This window comes from Pseudophryne corroboree, chromosome 3 (genome assembly GCF_028390025.1).
Source record: "Pseudophryne corroboree isolate aPseCor3 chromosome 3, aPseCor3.hap2, whole genome shotgun sequence".
NCBI classification, from domain to species: Eukaryota; Metazoa; Chordata; class Amphibia; order Anura; family Myobatrachidae; genus Pseudophryne; species Pseudophryne corroboree.
The window spans coordinates 611,580,428-611,601,835 of NC_086446.1; the positions used below are offsets into that span (position 1 = coordinate 611,580,428).

A 21,408-nucleotide genomic window follows, 5' to 3' on the forward strand; every position below is an offset into this window, starting at 1 on the left:
CAGCCTCTGGATGTAAGCAATGCCTGCCTCTCCTCCACGCAACCAATATAACAGCCTCTGGATATAAGCAATGCGCACCTCTCCTCCACACAACCAATATAACAGCCTCTGGATGTAAGCAATGCGCACCTCTCCTCCACGCAACCAATATAACAGCCTCTGGATGTAAGCAATGCGCGCCTCTCCTCCACACAACCAATATAACAGCCTCTGGATGTAAGCAATGCGCGCCTCTCCTCCACACAACCAATATAACAGCCTCTGGATGTAAGCAATGCGCGCCTCTCCTCCACACAACCAATATAACAGCCTCTGGATGTAAGCAATGCGCGCCTCTCCTCCACGCAACCAATATAACAACCTCTAGATGTAAGCAATGCGCGCCTCTCCTCCACTCAACCAATATTTATTCCTCATCTACTGAGAGTATTAAAATGACAATGTGACAGTTACTTGGCACAATACCATAATACATGTGATAATGTTATCTTGAATGACTTGCCTACATCTTTTTTTAACAAAGTCTTTAGAATTTATAAGCTCTGATAGCCAATAAAGTGCAGAGAGACAGACAAGCGCCCATCGCATCACAATCTACAACTAATTAATACATTTTCCTAATTTACTTTTAACTTTTAAATTTAACTCTGTAAATCTCCACACTGTTAGAAGAGCACCAGTATTTGCCGCTACATCTGAATGTCAGATACAGAACACTTGGATTATGTAACAATTAGCATACCACTATTTTGCGCTGTTTATTATGTAGACATATTTTTCACATTCTAGATTGTGCGTCTATTAGCTATAGAAACCTACCATATATGTCCAGCCTGGCAGTGCAGGATACAATTCCTGCCTCATTCTTTGCAGACAATGTGTACCATCCGGCATCCTCTTTCCTGGCCGGTTGGATGAGGAGACACACGTACCCAGTGGTATCCTGATGCATACTGCAAGATGTAAATAAAAACAACACAACTATCTGTCACAAACTATTAGGAAAAACATAACACAAAGGATGTAAAACACAAAGTGGGTCGTTTATGAAACTGTGCAAAAAAATAAAATAATTTACTGCTATGAATGAAAAACACTTGGGGTAAATGTCACAGCCTGTGAGACAGTCCTACTCATATTATTATACACCCCATGATCAACAGCACATGGAATTCACAAGGCCAAGCTCTTTATCTCTTTACCTGGCAATAATGTATGTCATGCCTTCCAGCATAGTTGTTATGGTGTGTACACACGGTGAGATTTTTTCTTTTGATTTTGACTATATAGTCAAAATCGCAAGAAAAGTTAGTGCAAATCTCAAAGTGTTATGCCACTTGCGATCCCGATGAGTCGTCCAGCCAGGTCGGTATCGCAAGAAAAGATAGACGTTGCAGGCAAGTCAATCCCTGCTAGATCAGTGTACTATCTAGTTCATCTCACATGTCAATTAAATCTCACATAAGCCAAAATCTCACAGAAGCCAAAATCGTAGGCACACATAGTCCATATCTCAAGAAAAGTTAGTAAAAATCAGTGGTGCTGGGCTCCGGGGAGTTCAGGGGAAATTGCAAAGTGAAAATCGGGCATAGCAAGGATCTCACCGTGTGTACACACCATTAGACTCCTTTTGTTTCTGTGTCACAGTAACCTGTATAATCAACTCTCTCCAGTGGTCAGCACAGAAATATCTCAAAATTGTCTATTCTCTTTTGTCCCTCCTAACTTGTTGTAGTTAGCTTAGCAATGCATGTTGGGTCAAGGAAGCTGTGAGTAGCCATTTTCTCTTCACACATGGACATAGACAGAATAGTTACACTCAGGGCCGGTGCTAGAGTATTTGGTGCCCCCCTGCAAATGATAAATTTGCGCCCTCCCATAAAAAAAAAGAACAGCGCATGCCGCAAAAAGGGGTGTGGTCACACAAGGAAAGGGCGTGGCCACAATGGTACCCACAATTCAAATTACACCACACAGTATTACAGTCTTATTCACAATACCCCAAACGTAGTGCCCCTGATTCATATTACACCACATAGTTACATAGTATCTGAGGTTGAAAAAAGACAATTGTCCATCGAGTTCAACCTATTTGTGTCCTATACATGATGATTTGACTAAAATTTCTGACTGATGCTGCTGTCAGCCATTGCATTTTATCCCTATTAATAGTAACTATAATGCATGACTATGCACCATACCCCTGGATATCCTTATCCAATAGGAATTTATCTAACCCATTTTTAAAGGTGTTGACAGATTCCGCCATTACAACTCCCTCGGGCAGGGAATTCCAAACACGTATTGTCCTTACCGTGAAAAAGCCTTTACGCCGTATTGTGCGGAATCTCCTCTCCTCTAACCTGAGCGAGTGTCCACGAGTCCTCTGTGTTGATCTAACCAAAAACAGGTCCCGCGCAAGCTCTGTGTATTGTCCCCTTATATATTTGTAGATGTTGATCATATCCCCTCTTAGTCTCCGCTTTTCCAATGTAAACATGCCTAGTCTTTCAAGCCTTTCCTTGTATTCCATCGTCTCCGTGCCCTTAATTAGTTTGGTCGCCCTCCTCTGTACCTTTTCAAGCTCCAGTATATCCTTTTTGTAGTACGGTGCCCAGAACTGTACACAGTATTCGAGGTGTGGCCTCACTAGTGATTTATATAACGGGAGTATAATACTCTCGTCCCTAGCATCAATACCCCGTTTTATGCATGCTAATATCTTATTAGCCTTCTTTGCTGCAGTCCTACTTTGGTTACTACTGCTTAGCTTGCTATCTATGAGGACACCTAAGTCCTTTTCCAGTACAGAATCCCCTAATTTTACCCCATTTAGTAGGTAGGTGTAATTTTTGTTCTTGTTACCACAGTGCATTACCTTACACTTGTCTGTGTTGAAGCGCATTCTCCATTTGGCTGCCCATGCTTCTAATTTAACTAAGTCGTTCTGAAGAGACTCGGCATCCTCCTCTGTATTTATAGCCTTACACAATTTGGTATCATCTGCAAAAATTGACACCATGCTCTCTAGACCTTCTGTTAGGTCGTTAATGAAAATATTGAACAATAGCGGTCCTAATACTGAGCCTTGCGGGACACCACTTAGCACTTCAGTCCAAGTTGAAAAAGATCCATTAACCACAACGCGCTGCTCTATTATCTAACCAGTTTTTGACCCAAGTGCATATTGTGCTTCCTAGCCCTGATTCTTGTAGCTTGTATATAAGTCTCATGTGTGGTACAGTATCGAACGCTTTGGCAAAGTCTAAAAAGATTACATCCACGTCTTTACCCTGATCTAGGTTTGCGCTTACTGTTTCATAAAAGCCAAGTAAGTTGGTTTGACAGGATCTGTCCTTCATAAACCCATGTTGATTCCTTTTAATTACCTTATTGGTTTCAAGGAACTTCTGAATACTATCTCTTAGAATACCTTCCAATACTTTCCCCACTATAGATGTAAGACTAACTGGTCTATAATTACCTGGTTCAGCTTTACTTCCCTTTTTGAATATAGGCACTACTTCCGCTATACGTCAGTCTTTGGGAACCATACCTGATATAACTGAATCCTCAAAGATCAAAGATAGCGGTTTTGCCAGTTCAGAGTGAAGCTCCATTAGAACCCTTGGATGAATACCATCGGGCCCTGGTGATTTATTAATCTTTAAATGTTTTAATCGGTCACAGACTACTTCCTTGCTTAAATAAGTACCTATCAGTGTGATATTGTCATTATTGAGATTGTGTGTCAGTCCCTGAATTGGGTCCTCTCTAGTGAATACTGTTGAAAAAAACTCATTTAGTGTGTCCGCTATGTCATTATCATTTTTGCTTAAGACTCCCAACTTGTCTTTCAAAGGGCCTATACTCTCCTTTTTTAATCTCTTGCTATTAATGTATTTAAAGAATTTTTTGGGATTCGCTTTGCTTTCCTTTGCTACTAGTTTTTCAGTTTCTACTTTAGCCGCTCTTATTTCCTTTTTGCAATTTTTGTTACATTCCTTATAGTGCTGAAATGACTCTGCTTCCCCGTCAGATTTGTATTTTTTAAATGCTCGCCTTTTCTTGCCCATAAGTTCCTTAATCTTTTTGTTAAGCCACATCGGTTTATGATTTTTATTCCCTTTTTTGCTACTCATAGGAATATATTTGAGTGTATTTTTAGCTAGCAGGAATTTTAGTACCTCCCATTTCTCCGTAGTATTTTTTCCTAAAAACAAACCTTCCCATTCAATATCCCTGAAAAATACCCTCATCTTTTCAAAATTTGCTTTTCTAAAGTTTAAAGTCCTAGTTGAGCCAGTATAAGGCTGTTTGTAGAAACTGATATTGAATGTGACCATATTGTGGTCGCTGTTTCCTATGGGTTCCCCTACTATAATACCCGATACCAAATCCTGATTGTTTGTTAATAACAGGTCTAAGATTGCATTGTACCTAGTTGGTTCCTCAATTAGTTGGACTAGGTAGTTATCATTTAGTGTGTTTAAAAACATACTGCCCCTAGCAGTATCACATGAATCATTTTTCCAGTTTATCTCTGGATAGTTGTGCCCCTTATTCACATTACATCACACAGTAGTGCCCCTTCTTGTACACATTACACCACACAGTACTTCCCCTTTTACACAAGGCCCACAGTAGTGCCCCTTACCAGAGGTGTAGCTAGGTGCCACGGTGCCCGGAGCAAGGGTATGTTTCATCGCCCCTTTCCCTTTATTGAATTGGGGGCATGTTACATTTGAAAATAAAAATATATTTTAAAATCAGTGACAGGGCTTGTTCTAGACCTTGAGGAGCTCAGGGCGAAAGTTTCCTTTGGTGCCCACCATGCTCAAGACAGGGACAGTACGCAACGAAGCCGCGCACCAAAAATATAGGGCCATGGCCACAGAATAGTACCAATTCACATTACACCTCACAGTAGTGTCCGTTAGTCACATTACACTGCACAGTAGTGTCCGTTAGTCACATTACACTGCACAGTAGTGTACGTTAGTCACATTACACTGCACAGTAGTATCCTTATACATGTTACGCCACACAGAAAAGCAGCTTATACACGTTACAGCACAGTATAGCACCTAGTACATGTTATGCCAGGTAGAGTGGCTTATACACATTATGCCAGATAGAGTCCATTATACACGTTATGCCAGGTAGAGCCCATTATACACATTATGCCAGGTAAAGCCCATTATACACGTTATGCCAGGTACAGCCCATTATACACACTATGCCAGGTACAGAACATTATACACGCTATGCCAGGTAGAGCCCATTATACACACTATATCAGGTACAGAACATTAAACACATTATGCCAGGTACAGTCGAACCACCCCATACCTATCACCTCAAACCCACCCTGCTACTGTAAATGTAGTACCTTCTGCTTCACCACTCACACTGCCCCTTACACATAATGCCCAGTCATAGTGCCACATATAATGCCCACAGTAAAAGTGCCCCTTTCATATAATGCCCACAGTAGTGTCACAAATAATGCCCACAGTATTGTGTGCCCCTTACACATGTCTCCACAGTGCGACCCCGGGACCTACAGGAGGTCATGGCTCCGGCGCTGCTCCTTCTCTGCCTTCTCCTCCTCCTCCTCCCTCTTGCAGACTCTATTACTCCAGCAACAGCAGCTCTGGAAGATGTTGGAAGTGACGCAGAGAGGGGAGAACGGGTACTACTTACTCGAGCCCGGGACTGCTGGAGGGGCCCGTGGGGGGCCTGGTCCTCTGCACTTCTTCCCTCCCTCCTTACTGGACTGCAGCAACAGGGGTGTAGTATGTTATGCTGGCGGTTGGGCTCCCGGCGACCAGCATACCGGCGCCGGAATCCCGACCGCCGGCATACCGACAGCTGGCTGAGAGCGCAAATGAGCCCCATGCAGGCTCGCTGCGCTTGCCACACTGCACTCGCCACGCTGCGGGCACGGTGGCGCGACGCTATCTATTCTCCCTCCAGGGGGGTCGTGGACCCCCAAGAGGGAGAAAAGCTGTCGGTATGCCGTCGGTCGGGATTCCGGTGCCGGTATGCTGGTCGTCGGGAGCCCGGCTGCCGGCAAACTGAAGACCACCCCAGCAATAGCATAAGCTCTCAGACCTGGCAGCGTGTGCTGTGCTGCAGTGCCAGAGGCATAGAGACAGGCTGCTGCTGCTGGACCTCTGCCTGTTCATGTACAGGTAGGGGGGAAGTGATCACACTGATCACGCTCCCCACTCAAATTGCCTCTGGCTGAGGGGCTCAAGGAGCCCCCCAACTCCACACAAAGATTTTTGTAATTTTTCCACAAGGGGGCGTGGCCGCGCCTCTCGCGATTAGGCCACGTCCCCAAATGTTATCCGGGCGGCACGGCAGAACTCTCTCTCACCGTCACCAGCATTGGATGTCAGGAACTCAGGAGCAGCGGGGAGGGAGCCAGGCCAGAGGGACCTTGCACCGGGAGCCGTGCTACACGCTGCCAGCGCTGCTACCTGCCTTGCAGTTTGACAGGCGTAGCTGCAGCTGGCAGCAGCAGGGTAGCAGAGCAGGGAGAGCGCCTCTTCATTCATGGCGCCTCCCTGCACTGCATACCCTGGCTGAGCGGGTAGCGCCGGCTCTGGTTACACTCATATCGTCCAGCTGGCTATCGTATTAGATGGTGAGTTAATGGTTTAATTGTGTCATCATAGGCTTGTTTAGTCAGTTAGGCATGTTAGCTATATTGGTAGCACTGCAATTTATGTTTGTACATGTACAGTAATACCAGTTATGTTTGCAGTGGCGTAAGTTCGTCCCAGGTGCCCGGAGGCAAGATAAATGTTGGTGCCCCCCCTTCCCATGCCGACTCTTTGTAAAACAAATTTGAACCTGATTTACGGTTATACAGGCAACAAAAATGCAAGTAAGCATAGATCACCATGAAGGCACAGATTACCGTTCCTATCGTAGTCCACGTGGATCGTTAAGTATGAAAAAGTTCAAAATAAAATAAAATGTGAAACTCATGTCGACCTTTTGACCTGTTGACCTAGCACATGTTGACCTAGAAACCCTATCGACCTTCCAACCCTGTCGACCTGTAGTGGTCGACCTAAACATTGTCGACCTAGACACTGTCGATCTAATGATCCACACCGGATTTTTCCAAATTATGCATGTACAGTAGCACAGAAAGAATATAAATGTCCCACTTAATTCCTGGCTCATGGTGCTATAGCAGTATATGATAGTTTTCAGTAACACAAATTTTGATGGCAGATAACCACTTGGCCCATCTAGCCTGCCCATGTACACACACACTTGGGTTCATTTTTGTTGAGTGACAATGAACCTACCAGTATATTTTTTGATTGTGGGAGAAAACCCACACAAGCATGGGGAGAATATACAAACTCCACACAGTTAGGCCCATGATGAGAGTAAAACCCATGACATCAGTGCTGCAAGGGAGTAATGTTATCCATTACACCGTCCATACTGCCCATTACAACATCCATACTGCCTGTAACTTACGTTTTTAAAGTGGAAGTTCCATATAGACAAATTACATCACAGTAACACCCAGCCAGCGCTCTGCCTACAGGCAAGTAGAATGGACTTGAAGATATACAAATAAGTGGCCAGTCTGGCATTGAGAGGTCAAGCAAATAGGAGATCAACACAAAGAGCAATGTGCAATGGAAGGGGACTGAGAATTGGGGACAGTGTGAAATGTTCATACGCTAGCCATGGTCTAAGCTGTGTTTACTGTCTGGGAGCCGCATTCATCTATGATATATATATATATATATATATATAGATAGATAGATAGATAGATAGATAGATAGATAGATACACAGCAAATGACCCAGCACTCCCGTATACCAGAGCTTTAGACACCCGGTGCCTCCAAAAGAGTAATGTGTATACAGCCAGAGCCGAAACTAGGGAGGGGCTAGGGGGGCATGTGACCCGGGCGCGGGATTGGATAGGGCGCTGGGATCAGCTGCGTCTGACACAGCAGAGAATCTAGTGAAGAAAAATGGGATTTGTAGTCATGTGTGCTACTGCTTACACTTTATGCAGTAGCATAGAGACTACAAATCCCATGATGCATTGCACCCTGCAGAAGATGGCCGCCGCTCGAGCTAGGGAGTCAGGGAAACGTCTAGTTTCCCTTCCTCAGCTGCAAGCCGAAAAAGTATTCCAGCCGCCCGCCCGCCCTAGCTATGAATGTGGTCATGCTGCTGACCTTTCTCTGGCCCCACACAGAACTGCATTCAGCGTTTCAGCACAGTGATAGCACAGTGATGGATGGAAGCAGGACGTGAGAGAATCGAGGTAAAACACATACACACACACATACATACTCACTGTGACTGGTGTTAACCCCTGCAGCTCATTTAAACTAGTTTACTTAAATAGTATATTGCCCTAATCTATAATGCTGAGACTGCTCATCTTCACCACTGTGACAGCTACAAATGTTTATATATATATATATATATATATATATATGTATGTGGCTGCGTACATATATACACACACGTATGTGTATATATGTATGGATATACATATATATATATATATCAGTGATCGCAAAAACGCGCTATAACGCGTATTTTACGCGTTATAGGCAGTGGTGGACTCAGTTTTTAAAAACGAGGGGGTCCTGCGGGACGCGCTGTGACTCCTCTACCAATTACCGCGGCATAGCCAGCAGTGTCCCCAACCAATCACTGCTGGCAGCGTTTCCTGTCATCCAATCACCGCGGCAGCCTCCGTCCTGACTTTTCTTCCCGCTCTGCAGTCTGAATCCTCCTCCTTGGGCTCCGGGTGACAGCAATGTGTAACGTGCTCTACCCGGTGCAAAGTGTGTAACGTGCTCTACCCGGTGCAAAGTGTATAACGTGCTCTACCCGGTGCAAAGTGTGTAACGTGCTCTACCCGGTGCAAAGTGTGTAACGTGCTGTGCCCGTTGCAAAGTGTATAACGTGCTCTACCCGGTGCAAAGTGTATAACGTGCTCTACCCGCTGCAAAGTGTGTAACGTGCTCTACCCGCTGCAAAGTGTATAACGTGCTCTACCCGCTGCAAAGTGTGTAACGTGCTCTACCCGGTGCAAAGTGTGTAACGTGCTGTGCCCGTTGCAAAGTGTATAACGTGCTCTACCCGCTGCAAAGTGTGTAACGTGCTCTACCCGGTGCAAAGTGTGTAACGTGCTGTGCCCGTTGCAAAGTGTATAACGTGCTCTACCCGGTGCAAAGTGTATAACGTGCTCTACCCGCTGCAAAGTGTATAACGTGCTCTACCCGCTGCAAAGTGTGTAACGTGCTCTACCCGCTGCAAAGTGTATAACGTGCTCTACCCGCTGCAAAGTGTGTAACGTGCTCTACCCGGTGCAAAGTGTGTAACGTGCTCTACCCGGTGCAAAGTGTATAACGTACTCTACCCAGTGCAAAGTGTGTAACGTGCTCTACCCCGATGCAATGTGCATAAGCGGCACTACTGTGTGGTGTAATGTGAATTGGCACTATTATGTGGCCACGCCCCTAAATTTTAGCGGCGCGCCTTCGGCGCGCATTGTCTGTTCTTTGCAGTGTAGGGTGGGGAGCACCAATTCACTTTCTGTCACAAGGGCACCAAAATGTCTAGTTACAGCTCTGGTGCAGTGTCTGTATGCTTCACAGCCCAGCAGCTTTCTCACTTCCCCCCCCTCCTGCTACACTTTTGTAGTGTCCAAATCAAGTCTGTGTTTTTATGTTTGAATCGGTAATGAGATTAATATGAACCTTTACTCCAATGGGACTCAGAAAAGGACCGGTAGGACCCCAATTTTTAAAAGTGAGGGGTCCCTGGGACCCTCTTTTTTTCCGGCTCAGCGCGATCACTGATATATATATATATATATATATACACCATGTGTGTATTACGGGGGTCTGCTGGTCTGAGGGATATCTGTTTTGTGTTTAGTTGTTTGTTTCTTAATTATTTTTTTTTATTTTTATTTTCTTTTTCTATTTTATTATATAGAATTTTTTTTGTTTTTTGGGGGGGGGGGCGCTAAATTTCTGTCTTGCCCCGGGTGCCGTTAGTCCTAGTTTCGGCCCTGATACAGCGAACAGCTGTGCGGCACTCAAGGCAATAATGACAGAACTCCAATAATGCTGGTAGACTACCAGCATTATTGGAGTTCTGTAATTATTGCCTTGAGTGCCACACCGCTCTGTGTGTGTGTGTGTGTGTGTGTGTGTGTGTGTGTGTGTGTGTGTGTGTGTGTGTGTGTGTGTGTGTGTGTATATATATAGTGTTCACTCTGGGATTTTTTTAGGGCAGGGTGCTGATCACGGGGAGGGCACATTTTTCATTCGTGAGGGCACATTTTTAAGTTAGAAGGGCAAAATTAGGTACATACTATAATGCTTGGTGCTCCCATTCCTATAGGTGAAAGCATGGACAGTGCGCGCCGAAGCAAAAATTTAGGGGCGTTGTTTCGTGGGGAAGGGGCGTGACCACATAATAGTACCAAATCACATTATACCACACAACAGTGCCGCTTATACACATTGCACCAGGTAGAACCTCCTATACACACTGCGCCAGGTAGAGCACGTTATACATATTGCGCCAGATAGAGCACGTTATACACATTGCACCAGGTAGAACCTCCTACACACACTGTGCCAGGTAGAGCACGTTATACATATTGCGCCAGATAGAGCACGTTATACACATTGCACCAGGTAGAACCTCCTATACACACTGCGCCAGGTAGAGCACGTTATACATATTGCACCAGGCAGAGCACTGAGACACACTGCACCAGGGAGAGAACACTGAGGCACATTGCACCAGGGAGCGAACACTGAGGCACATTGCACCAGGGATAGAGCACTGAGGCACACTGCACCAGGAAGAAAACACTGAGGCACACTGCACCAGGGAGAGAACACTGAGGCACACTGCACCAGGGAGAGAACACTGAGGCACATTGCACCAGGGAGAGAACACTGAGGCACACTGCACCAGGGAGAGAACACTGAGGCACATTGCACCAGGGAGAGAACACTGAGGCACATTGCACCAGGGAGAGAACACTGAGGCACATTGCACCAGGGAGAGAACACTGAGGCACATTGCACCAGGGATAGAGCACTGAGGCACACTGCACCAGGGATAGAGCACTGAGGCACATTGCACCAGGAAGAGAACACTGAGGCACACTGCACCAGGGAGAGAACACTGAGGCACATTGCACCAGGGAGAGAACACTGATGCACATTGCACCAGGGAGAGAACACTGAGGCACATTGCACCAGGGAGAGAACACTGAGGCACATTGCACCAGGGAGAGAACACTGAGGCACACTGCAACAGGGAGAGAACACTGAGGCACACTGCAACAGGGAGAGAACACTGAGGCACACTGCAACAGGGAGAGAACACTGAGGCACACTGCAACAGGGAGAGAGCGCTAGGAGGAAGGGGAGGACGGGCACAGGGCAGATGCAGAGCGGCACTCACCGTTGCAGAGGAGAGCGCTGTGCCGGGTCAGCGGGGCCGGTCTCTTGATGCTGACGGCGGAGCCCAGGTCAGCGCGCAGCGCCATGGTGAGGGGGAATCAAACCATGCCGGAGGACTGGCGGGAGACACCACAGGCTCTGATTGGCTGCTCCTCCCCACTGCACGCTGACCCTGTCTCCGCCTTCAGCTGAGAGATATCAGCGCGGCGGGGGGAGAAGTGACAGCGCGGCGGGGGGAGAAGAGCAGTCCTTAGCAGGGCGGGCACAAACGGGCAGGGCGGCATTCTGTCACTCATATATATATATAAATCCACTTTGTCCGGCTCTCCCTTTAAGCTGGTTGCTGCAGCAGGTGCCCAAACAGAAGGATTACACAAAATAGCAGCAGGTTCAGCACTCATAGTGACTCACACACAGGTACACTGGTGGCAGGGTTAATGGCCATCAGTGTACCTGTGTGTGAGTCACTATGAGTGCCGAACCTGCTGCTATTTTATGTGTATGTGTCAAACCCCCCCCCCCCACCCCCTCTCTTTCCGAAAGTGCTTGCATTTTTACATACTGAGTGTAGGGTACTTTACAGGAGTCCACGCTCCTGACTGTGACAGCTCCGCTATCCCGCACTACCACTCTCTCCTGGCGGCTAGGCGGCTCTTTTCTTATGTGTCCTGGCGGGCAGCTGCTCTGGGTCGCGGGAGGATGTCACGTGACATCTGCGACCCAGGCCAGAGCACACAGCAGCAGAGAGCACAGAGAGGAGGAGGAGCGAGCGCCGCTGATGCTGATAGCGCTGCGCTCGCTCGTTCGTCAGCTGCTGCTCCTCTAGCAGCTCCTGCTGCACTACAGAAACGTATCGTGTGAACGGAACGGGGGACAACGGAGCAGCTGTAGGCGCCGTGCCCCCTTCATGGCCAGGAGCCCGGTGGCAACAGACTCCGCTGTCTCCGGGAGTTCCGCCCCTGTATGTTTGTATACCCATGTCACATGTATTGTATATGCCTGTCTGCTCTTTTCACATGCATATTGTAATTGAATCTTATTGTTTTATTTACAGTTTTATCACTATCATCTCAATTGTATTACATCATCTCATTGTTTATCACATACATTTATGATTCCTTTTACTAAATAATAAACACCGTTCTTCAGACATCGCTTCTGAAAGGATTATTTAAAAGTAAAAGGCGGTTATACTGTAGGCTTTGAATTCGCTTAAAGTACTGTAGCTTAATGAGAAGCTGAACAATGTATGTGATGCAGCCGCTGCCAGGTGTGCGTTACCTGGCCAGGATGTATCATGCAAGCATACCTCCCAACTGTCCTGATTTTCGGGGGACTGTCCCGCTGTCCCACTCACGGGCCACAGTGTGGGTAGCTCCTGTCACTCACTGCAGCAGTGAACAGACATTGTGCGCATGCGTACAGTGTCTATTCAATGGAGACAGAGGAAGAGGGGGCATGCCAGCAGCTCACAGAGCGCTGGGCATGCCCCCTCAATGACAAAAGTGGGGGCATGGCTTGTGGTCGCGGCTCTCACTAGAAGCCATGCCCCCTTGTCCATAGGTCACATCCCCTTTTCAAAATCGGGCAACAGTCCCGAATGCCCCATCAGAAATGTTGAGCAGTATGCGTATGTCGGGATGCCCCACTGTACCCCCCCCCCCCCCCCCGTCTTTAACTGACTTCCTCCTGCTGCTGCGGCTCCCTAGAAGTGACGTTGTTGTCTGTGACCGCCGTCGCCACTCCCGAGATTGTGCCCCACAATGCCATGCAACAGGCGGTCGGGGATGCATGTGCCGAGGATCAAAGTTCGAGGTTCCCTTCCAAGCACTATTTGGCTGATCTCTGCAAGTGTAGGGATCAGCTGCAGCAGAGGGGACTGATGACACTTGCTAAGCTGTGCTGTGCATGCATGGGAGGAGTGGGGTATATGCTCATGGGTGTGTGGGAGTAACCCCAGGGGGAATCTATCACCAGTGGGGGGGTGGGCGGTGTAATATAAAGAAATGTGACACTAGAGGGGGTGGGGGAATAAGAAAACACATTTGTCGCAGGGTAAGAGGAGGAGGAGAGGGATGCAAAAAAGGGGCTTTTAATAGGGGGTGGGGGGGGTTTAGAAATATGGGGGAGGGTTACTACTAAAGAAGTCTGAAGGGTACTATTATTAGGATTTAAGACCACTGGGGGTCTATTACCCAATAGTGGATTGGACGTTATTTTATAATGTGGGCCTATGGACACAGGGGGGAGGTGGGGGTGTATGCAAAACTCCACCTAGATATATATCTTTTTAAAATAAAACATATTAAAATACAGTAGAGATGAGCGGATTCGGTTTTACTCGGTTTTACTCGGTTCTCAAAACGGCATCTTATTGGCTCACGGATGTCACGTGTTTTGGATAGCCAATAAGATGCCGTTTTGAGAACCGAGTAAAACCGAGTAAAACCGAATCCGCTCATCTCTAAAATACAGTATAAACTTTATTAAATAATACATTTAAAAACGTCAATTTCTGAGTGTTTGGGTTTTTTTGTGGGAAAAAATTCATCAGAAAAGTGGTTAATATGGCCCCATCCTGTTTGGAGTGGTCAGAATTAAATTTTATTTAAACATTTTGATATAAAAATCAATTTTGCTTGGGGTTAATCTATGTGAGCTTGCCTGTACACAGCCTTCTGGGGGCATCTACTGGGGGCATTACTACTGGGAGGTCATCTATTGGGGGCAAACTCCTAGGGGGCATTACTACTGGGGGTAAACTACTGGAGGACATTATTACTGGGGGCAGTGCCGTAACTAGACATTTTAGCGCTGTGTGCAAGAAATGGCATTGGCGCCCCCCCCCCTTAACGTAGACCGGCGGCAGTGTAGGCGCGCCCAAAAATATATAGGGGCGTGGCTTCACGGGAAAGTGGTGTGGCCACAAAATAATACCAATTCATACAATGGTGCACAGTAGTCTCCATTATTCAAATTACGCCGCACAGTAGCGCCACTACACCAGGTAGTGCCCCTTTTTCACATTACAGTGGACAGATTCCCCTTTTTACACATTACTACAGACAGCGTCCCCTTTTCACACATTATGGCAGACAGCGTCCCCTTTTTACACATTACGGCAGACAGCGTCACCTTTTTTACACATTACGACAGACAGAGTCCCCTTTTTTACACATTACGGCAGACAGCGTCCCCTTTTTTACACATTACGGCAGATAGCGTCCCCTTTTTACACATTACGGCAGACAGCATCCACCTTTTACACGTTACGGCAGGCAGAGTCCCCCTTTTACACGTTACGGCAGGCAGCGCACCTATCTAGTTACGGCACTGGTGCAGGGTACAGGGGGGCAATGTGTGGGAGGTGCAGGGTAAATGGAGCAGTGCGTGTGGTGCTGGATACAGGGGGCAGTGAGTGTGAGGTGCAGGGTACAGGGGGCAGTGGGTGTGGTGCTGGGTATAGGGGGCAGTGGGTGAGATGCTAGTGAGAGGCTGGGTGCAGGGGGCTGGGTGTCAGTGTGTGTGTGTCTCTCAGTGTGTGTATAGGGACTGTGTGTCAGTGTGAGTGTGTCACTGTGTGTATAGGGACTGTGTGTTAGTGTGTGTGTGTGTGTGTGTGTCAGTGTGTGTATAGGGACTGTGCGTTAGTGTGTGTCAGTGTGTATATAGGGGGCTGTGTGTCTGTCAGTGTGTGTGTCTGTCTGTGTGTGTATAGGGACTGTGTGTCAGTGTGGGGTTGGAGAGAGCTAGGGTAGTAATAGAGGGGCATCCTCCCACCAGCAATGGCGGCCAGTCCCCCTCCCGCTTACAAGGATCCTGCTTGCGTCCGGACGAGCAGAGGTCAGCAGCAGGTATACAGCTGCTGGTCCTCGGCCATCATTTCCGCAGCTGATACTCGCTGGAGCCATGGCTATGAGAAGTTGCTGGATGCCATAACCCATACGCAGCCAGCGCAGTGAGAGGCCCGGTATCACACATATCCGGGCTGGCAGCCTCTCACTGCACTGGCTGCGTATGGGTTATGGCATCCAGCAACTTCTAATAGCCGCGGCTCCAGTGTGGCAGCGGTACATAGAAGAATCAGGCCAGCATTGAGGGGGAGGTGGGGGAGGGATAGCACAGCCACCATGGAGATATCAGAGCTCAGCCTCAGCATACCTGCAATCCGCCGCTGCTTGAGCGTTCCAGCTCTACTGGGCTTGTCTGGGGGAGGAGGCGGAGATCATCGCGGAGGCGGGGGCGGGCATTACTCGCGGCTTCATGAGCTGTACTGCTAGCTCCGGCTTTGGGGCGGGGGGAGGCGGAGCTAGCAGTACAGCTCATGAGAGTAGATTGTGAGGCCGGCTGATTGCGCCCCAGGTCATCCTGCGCTGTGTGCAAGGCACACAGCGCACCTACCTAGTTACGGCACTGACTGGGGGACATCTACTGGGGGCAAACTACTGGGGGACATTATTACTGGGGGGCATCTACTGGGGGCAAACTACTGGGGTATATTATTGCTGGGGGTCAACTACAAAGGGGCTAACTACTGGGGGCATACTACAGGAGGGCATTACTACTGGCGGCGTAACTACAGGGGCATTACTACTGGCGGCTTAACTACAGGGGCATTACTGCTTGGGGGCTAAACTACAGGGGGGCCAAACTACTGGGGGCATAACTACAGGGGCCAAACTACTGGGGGATAACTACAGGGGCCAAACTACTGGGGGCATTACTACTGGGGGCTAAACTACAAGGGGGGCATAACTACAGGGGCTAAACTACAATGGGGCAAACTACAGGGGGGCATTACTACTGGTGGCTAAACTACAAGCAGGCAAACTACTGGGGGCATTACCACTGGGAGGCTAAACTAAAGGGGCTAAACTAAAGGGGGCGGGGGTAAACTACTGGGGTCATAACTGCAGGGGCATTGCCACTGGGGGCATAACTACTAGGGCGCTAAATGACTGGGGGCATTACTACAGGCAACATTACTACAGGGGGCTATACGAGCATTGCATAAGGGGCACCACTACTATGGGGTCTATATATGGGGCACTACCAGTACAGTGGACATTGCATAATGAGCGCTACAACTGTGGGCATTGTATAAGAAGCGCCACCTCACATGCACCGAAGCCGCACGCAAATGTGCTTGCCCCTTCCATGGTGCCCCCCCTATCATTTTCTTCTGGATCCGCCCCTGCTTCTACCTGGTACCTGTTAGCTGTTCAGGTGTAGGAGCCATGTGGTGTCAGCTGGAGAATCACTCACCTCTTACATACTGTATGATTGAGTGGTACCCAGTTACATGCGTGGGGTGAGGCAGAACCTTGCCTGAAATAGTAACGTTTGTGCCAGAGTATTGACTGTATCAAGTATATGAAAAATACAAAGAATATGTTATAAATATCTTCTTTGTATTATTGTAATCATTTTTATAGTCAAAACTCTGGAGTAAAACGTCTATGGTGGGGAGGCAGTGCTTCACCTGTCTATCTTTTCAGCACATCTCTGATCAAAACTCACCAAATTTCCACGAGTATATACTGCTGCACCTGTGTATAATGTCCACATCAACCCTTTGGCTCATATATTGTGTGTAAATCTGGCCTCGTCAGCCATTTACCTAAGCGCACGTCCCTGGTGGTACCTAATTTTCCAACCTCACAAGCACATTCCCCAATGTTATGACAAAACACCTTCACCACACTCCTCTTACATGTAAAGCGGGAAGTGTCACACAGCAAGAGAACTGTGAGAGGGCTGAAAATGTATTTACTGTGTCATGGCCACCCCCTACCGCCACCCCTTACAGTATGGCACTTGAGCTGAGGTATTCATCTCTCCTCACAAAGCAGCACCTCATTACTAGAAACACAATTAGTACAGCACCTTATCCTTTGTCTGTGGGCTGGAATGGTTTCATTGTCTTTCTTCCAGTAGAACACTGGGGGAGGCATCCCAACAACTCGACTCTCCAACCTGACTGGGTGGCCCTCTGGCACACCACAGTTCTGCAGTTTCTCCAAAAATATGGGTGGTTTCTTCACCTCCTTTGCTGAAAAAGTAAAGAAAATACATATTAACAACAGTGAGCAGCTGTGAACGTACCCAAATTATGTAATGTCTGTTAGAAATGTCCTGCAATGCCTGTCACATATGTTTTTAGCCCAGCCCATATGCCCTACAATAGTTGTGGTTCCTTAAAGGCCATTATGTTATTTACTATAGGGAATATACTGTAAGAAATGAGAGGGAGGCAGGGGAGCTCAGTGCCAGCAATACATCCTCTATTTTTAAATGTGACAATTGCAGCAAGGTATATGAACCTGACCTGCATCACAGGAAGTAGTCCCTGGAACCCACCAGCAAGTTAGGTCTTGGAAGATCTAGCGGTAAACACATGGTTTCTTGTTTAGTGTGAGCTATAGATGAGAAATAGCATTAAATGATAGCACCCCTTTCTCAATATCTACAAGAGCTGATCTCCTGTCAAAATATAGTATCTTTATCTATACATATAAGCTACATAAACAGAAGGTGAATCAGTCTGGCAGGAAAGGGTGAGACCCTGTATCAGGTGAGCAGTGTGCTGACCCGGAGGAGCAGGGGTCTGTGCAGGTGCTGCAGATGATGCAGTTGAGAAGGAGGCAGATAATCAGCTCAGCTGCTTTATATACACAGGCCAAGTCCAGACCTCACTGGACAGCTGCTGGTGGCTACTGGCCCTCTCAACCCCCAAACTGTCCCGGAGATGTGTGGGCACTAGTATGCTTGGACATGCCAGTACTGGTGTATACAGTATAGCATCATTATAGCCTGCACATTACAGATATACAGAATGTGTGAGTGTGTGTGTGTGTGTGTGTGTGTGTGTGTGTGTGTGTGTGTGTGTGTGTATCTATATCTATCTATCTATCTATCTATATCTATATATATCTATATATATATATATATATAATAATAAACAAAGGCATCGGCACTCAGGAATTTTTTTGTAGAAAAAAAGCTGTATGAAAGCATAGTTCTATGCAACAGAAACCAACGTTTTGGGGCCTTAGAGCCCCTTTTTTTAACCTTGAAAAAAGGGGCACTAAGACCCTGAAATGTTGCTTTCTGTTGCATAGAAATATGCTTTAATACAGTTTTTTTTTCTTAAAAAAAATCACTGAGTGCCGCAGCCTTTGTTTATTAGTGCATCCAGCTTACAAAGGGCACTGGGTGTCATTTAAATCAAGTATATAGTGGTAGATGCTCAATTAGCTTAGTGATATCACTCAGGTGCCAGCAAGGGAGGGGTATTTCTAAGCAAGAAAAATTGTATTTTGTTTCCCCCAGCACCCCGAATGATAACAGTAACCAGATTTAAATCCTACACAATATTAGAATTCAGAGATCTTGGTTACATATATTTGCACAAATGTATGAATAAGCATCCAAGCCGCGTCAAGGCCTCTCTGTAAATTTGGGGACTCTTGCGCTATATATAGGTGCAGGGTGCGGCACCCCAAAAATCAGCATAAGCCAGAAAGCCCAGGGCAGCATACCAGTGAAAAACTATAGTGTTAATAAAGTAGTGTTAGGAAGCCAAAGCTTCATAGACCCAGATTGGAGTAATGGAGGTGTGGGGTGCGGTGCCCCTGGATTGGCTGGTCTGGATGGCTCTAGTGTGGCATACCTTTACATTCTATTAACACTTGTCACTAATTTTTTAGCTAACACTATTTATTTATTTTAATTACATCTCATTATTTTTGTATTACCTTCTGTATATAGCTTTGGCTTCCTAACACTATTTATTAACACTATAGTTTTTACTGGTATGCTACCCTGGGCTTTCTGGCTTTTGCTGATTTTTGGGGTGCCACACACTGCACCTAGATATAGCGCTAGGGACCCCCAATATACAGAGAGGCCTTGACGCGGCTTGAGGCCTTATTCATACATTTGCGCAAAAATATGTAACCAAGGGGTATCCGGACTCCAGGTCGACAACAAAAAGGTCGACACACCTTAGGTCGATGCCAATTGGTCGACACACCTTAGGTCGACATGGACAAATGGTCGAAATGGACAAAAGGTTGACAGGAACAAGGTCGACATGGAAAAAGGTCGACATGAGTTTTTCACAATTTTTTTCTTTTTTGGAACCTTTTCATAATTAACGATCCACGTGGACTACGATTGGAATGGTAATCTGTGCCGAGTGAAGGCACCATGCCCGAAGCATGGCGAGCGAAGCGAGCCATGCGAGGGGACGCGGTGCACTAATTGGGGTTCCCGGTCACTCTACGAAGAAAACGACACCCAAAAAAACATTGAAAACCCATGTCGACCTTGTTTCTGTCAACCTTTTGTCCATGTCGACCTTTTGTCCATGTCGACCTAAGGTGTGACGACCAATTGGCGTCGACCTAAGGTGTGTCGACCTTTTTGTTGTCGACCTGGAGTCCCAGACCCGTAACCAAGATCTCTGAATTCTAATATTGTGTAGGATTTAAATCTGGTTACTGGTATCCATCAGGGTGCTGGGGGAAACAAAATGCTTTTTTTCTTCCTTAGAAATATCCCTCCCTTGCAAGCACCTGAGTGATATCACTAAGCTAATTGAGCATCTACCACTATATACTGTATGTCTGTTGTAAGAGGCAGATAGGATCCTGCATTAGGAGGAGGTGCAGGTCCTGATATGCCATATGGAGCACCATGGGGTTGCTCTGAGGTAGGTAGCTCTTAGCTTAGATATATTAAGTAAGGAGCCATTATCATGTGGCCCCTTGCTGTTTAATCATAGACCCAGATTGGAGTAATCGAGGTGTGGGGTGCAGTGCCCCTGGATTGGCTGGGCTGGATGGCTCTAGTGTGGCATACCTTTACATTCTATTAACACTTATCACTTACTAATTTTTTCGCTAACACTATTTCTTTATTTTAATTACATCTCATTATTTTTGTATTACTTTCTGTATCTAGCTTTGGCTTCCTAACACTATTTATTAACACTATAGTTTTTTACTGGTATGCCGCCCTGGGCTTTCTGGCTTATGCTAATTTTTGGGGTGCCGCACCCTGCACCTAGATATAGCGCTAGGGACCCCCAATATACAGAGAGGCTTTGATGCGGCTTGGGGGCTTATTCATAAATTTGCGCAAATATACGTAAACAAGATCTCTGAATTCTAATATTGTGTAGGATTTAAATCTGGTTACTGTTGTCATTCAGGGTGCTGGGGGAAACAAAATGCTTTTTTTCGTCATTTAAATCAATACAGGAAAGTGTCGGACTGTTTTTAACACATAAGTGAAAGTATATAAAGTATTCACAGCACTTCACTTTTTCCGCATTTTGTTATTTTACAGCCTTATTCCAAACTGGAATAAATTAATTGTTTTCCCTCTAAATTCTACACACAATACCCCACAATGAGAATGTGAAAAAAGTATTTTTTTGCAATTTTTGCAAATTTATTAAAAATAAAAAACTAAGAAATCACATGTACATAAGTATTCACAGCCTTTGCTCAATACTTTGTTGATGCACCTTTGGCAGCAATTACAGCCTAAGTCTTTTTGAATATGATGCCACAAGCTTGGCACACCTATCTTTGGGCTTATTTTGCCCATTCCTCTTTGCAGCACCTCTCAAACTCCATCAGGTTGGATGGGAAGCGTCGGTGCACAGCCATTTTTTCAGATCTATCCAGAGACGTTCAATCGGATTCAAGTATGGGCTCTGGCTGGACCACTCAAGGACAATCACAGAGTTGTCCTGAAGTCACTCCTTTGCTATCTTGGCTGTGTGCTTAGGGTCGTTGTCCTGCTGAAAGATGAACCGTCGCTCAAGTCTAAGGTCAAGAGCGCTCTGGAGCAGTTTTTCATCCATGTCTCTGTACATTGCTGCATTCATCTTTCCCTCT

The 21,408-nt window shown here is 46.5% G+C and overlaps 1 protein-coding gene across 6 annotated transcripts in view; it reads right to left on the minus strand.

Annotated features, from left to right (window-relative positions):
- The window catches only part of MYPN (myopalladin), a 519,866-nt gene that overhangs the window by 10,144 nt on the left and 488,314 nt on the right, over nt 1–21,408 (minus strand). For all 6 annotated transcript variants that reach the window (XM_063961610.1, XM_063961611.1, XM_063961613.1 and 3 more), the window contains 2 exons: nt 17,384–17,549; nt 820–953 (listed from right to left, as the gene is read on the minus strand). In XM_063961610.1, coding sequence (XP_063817680.1) covers nt 820–953; nt 17,384–17,549 — 300 coding nt within the window. The remainder of the gene's footprint in view (nt 1–819; nt 954–17,383; nt 17,550–21,408) is intronic.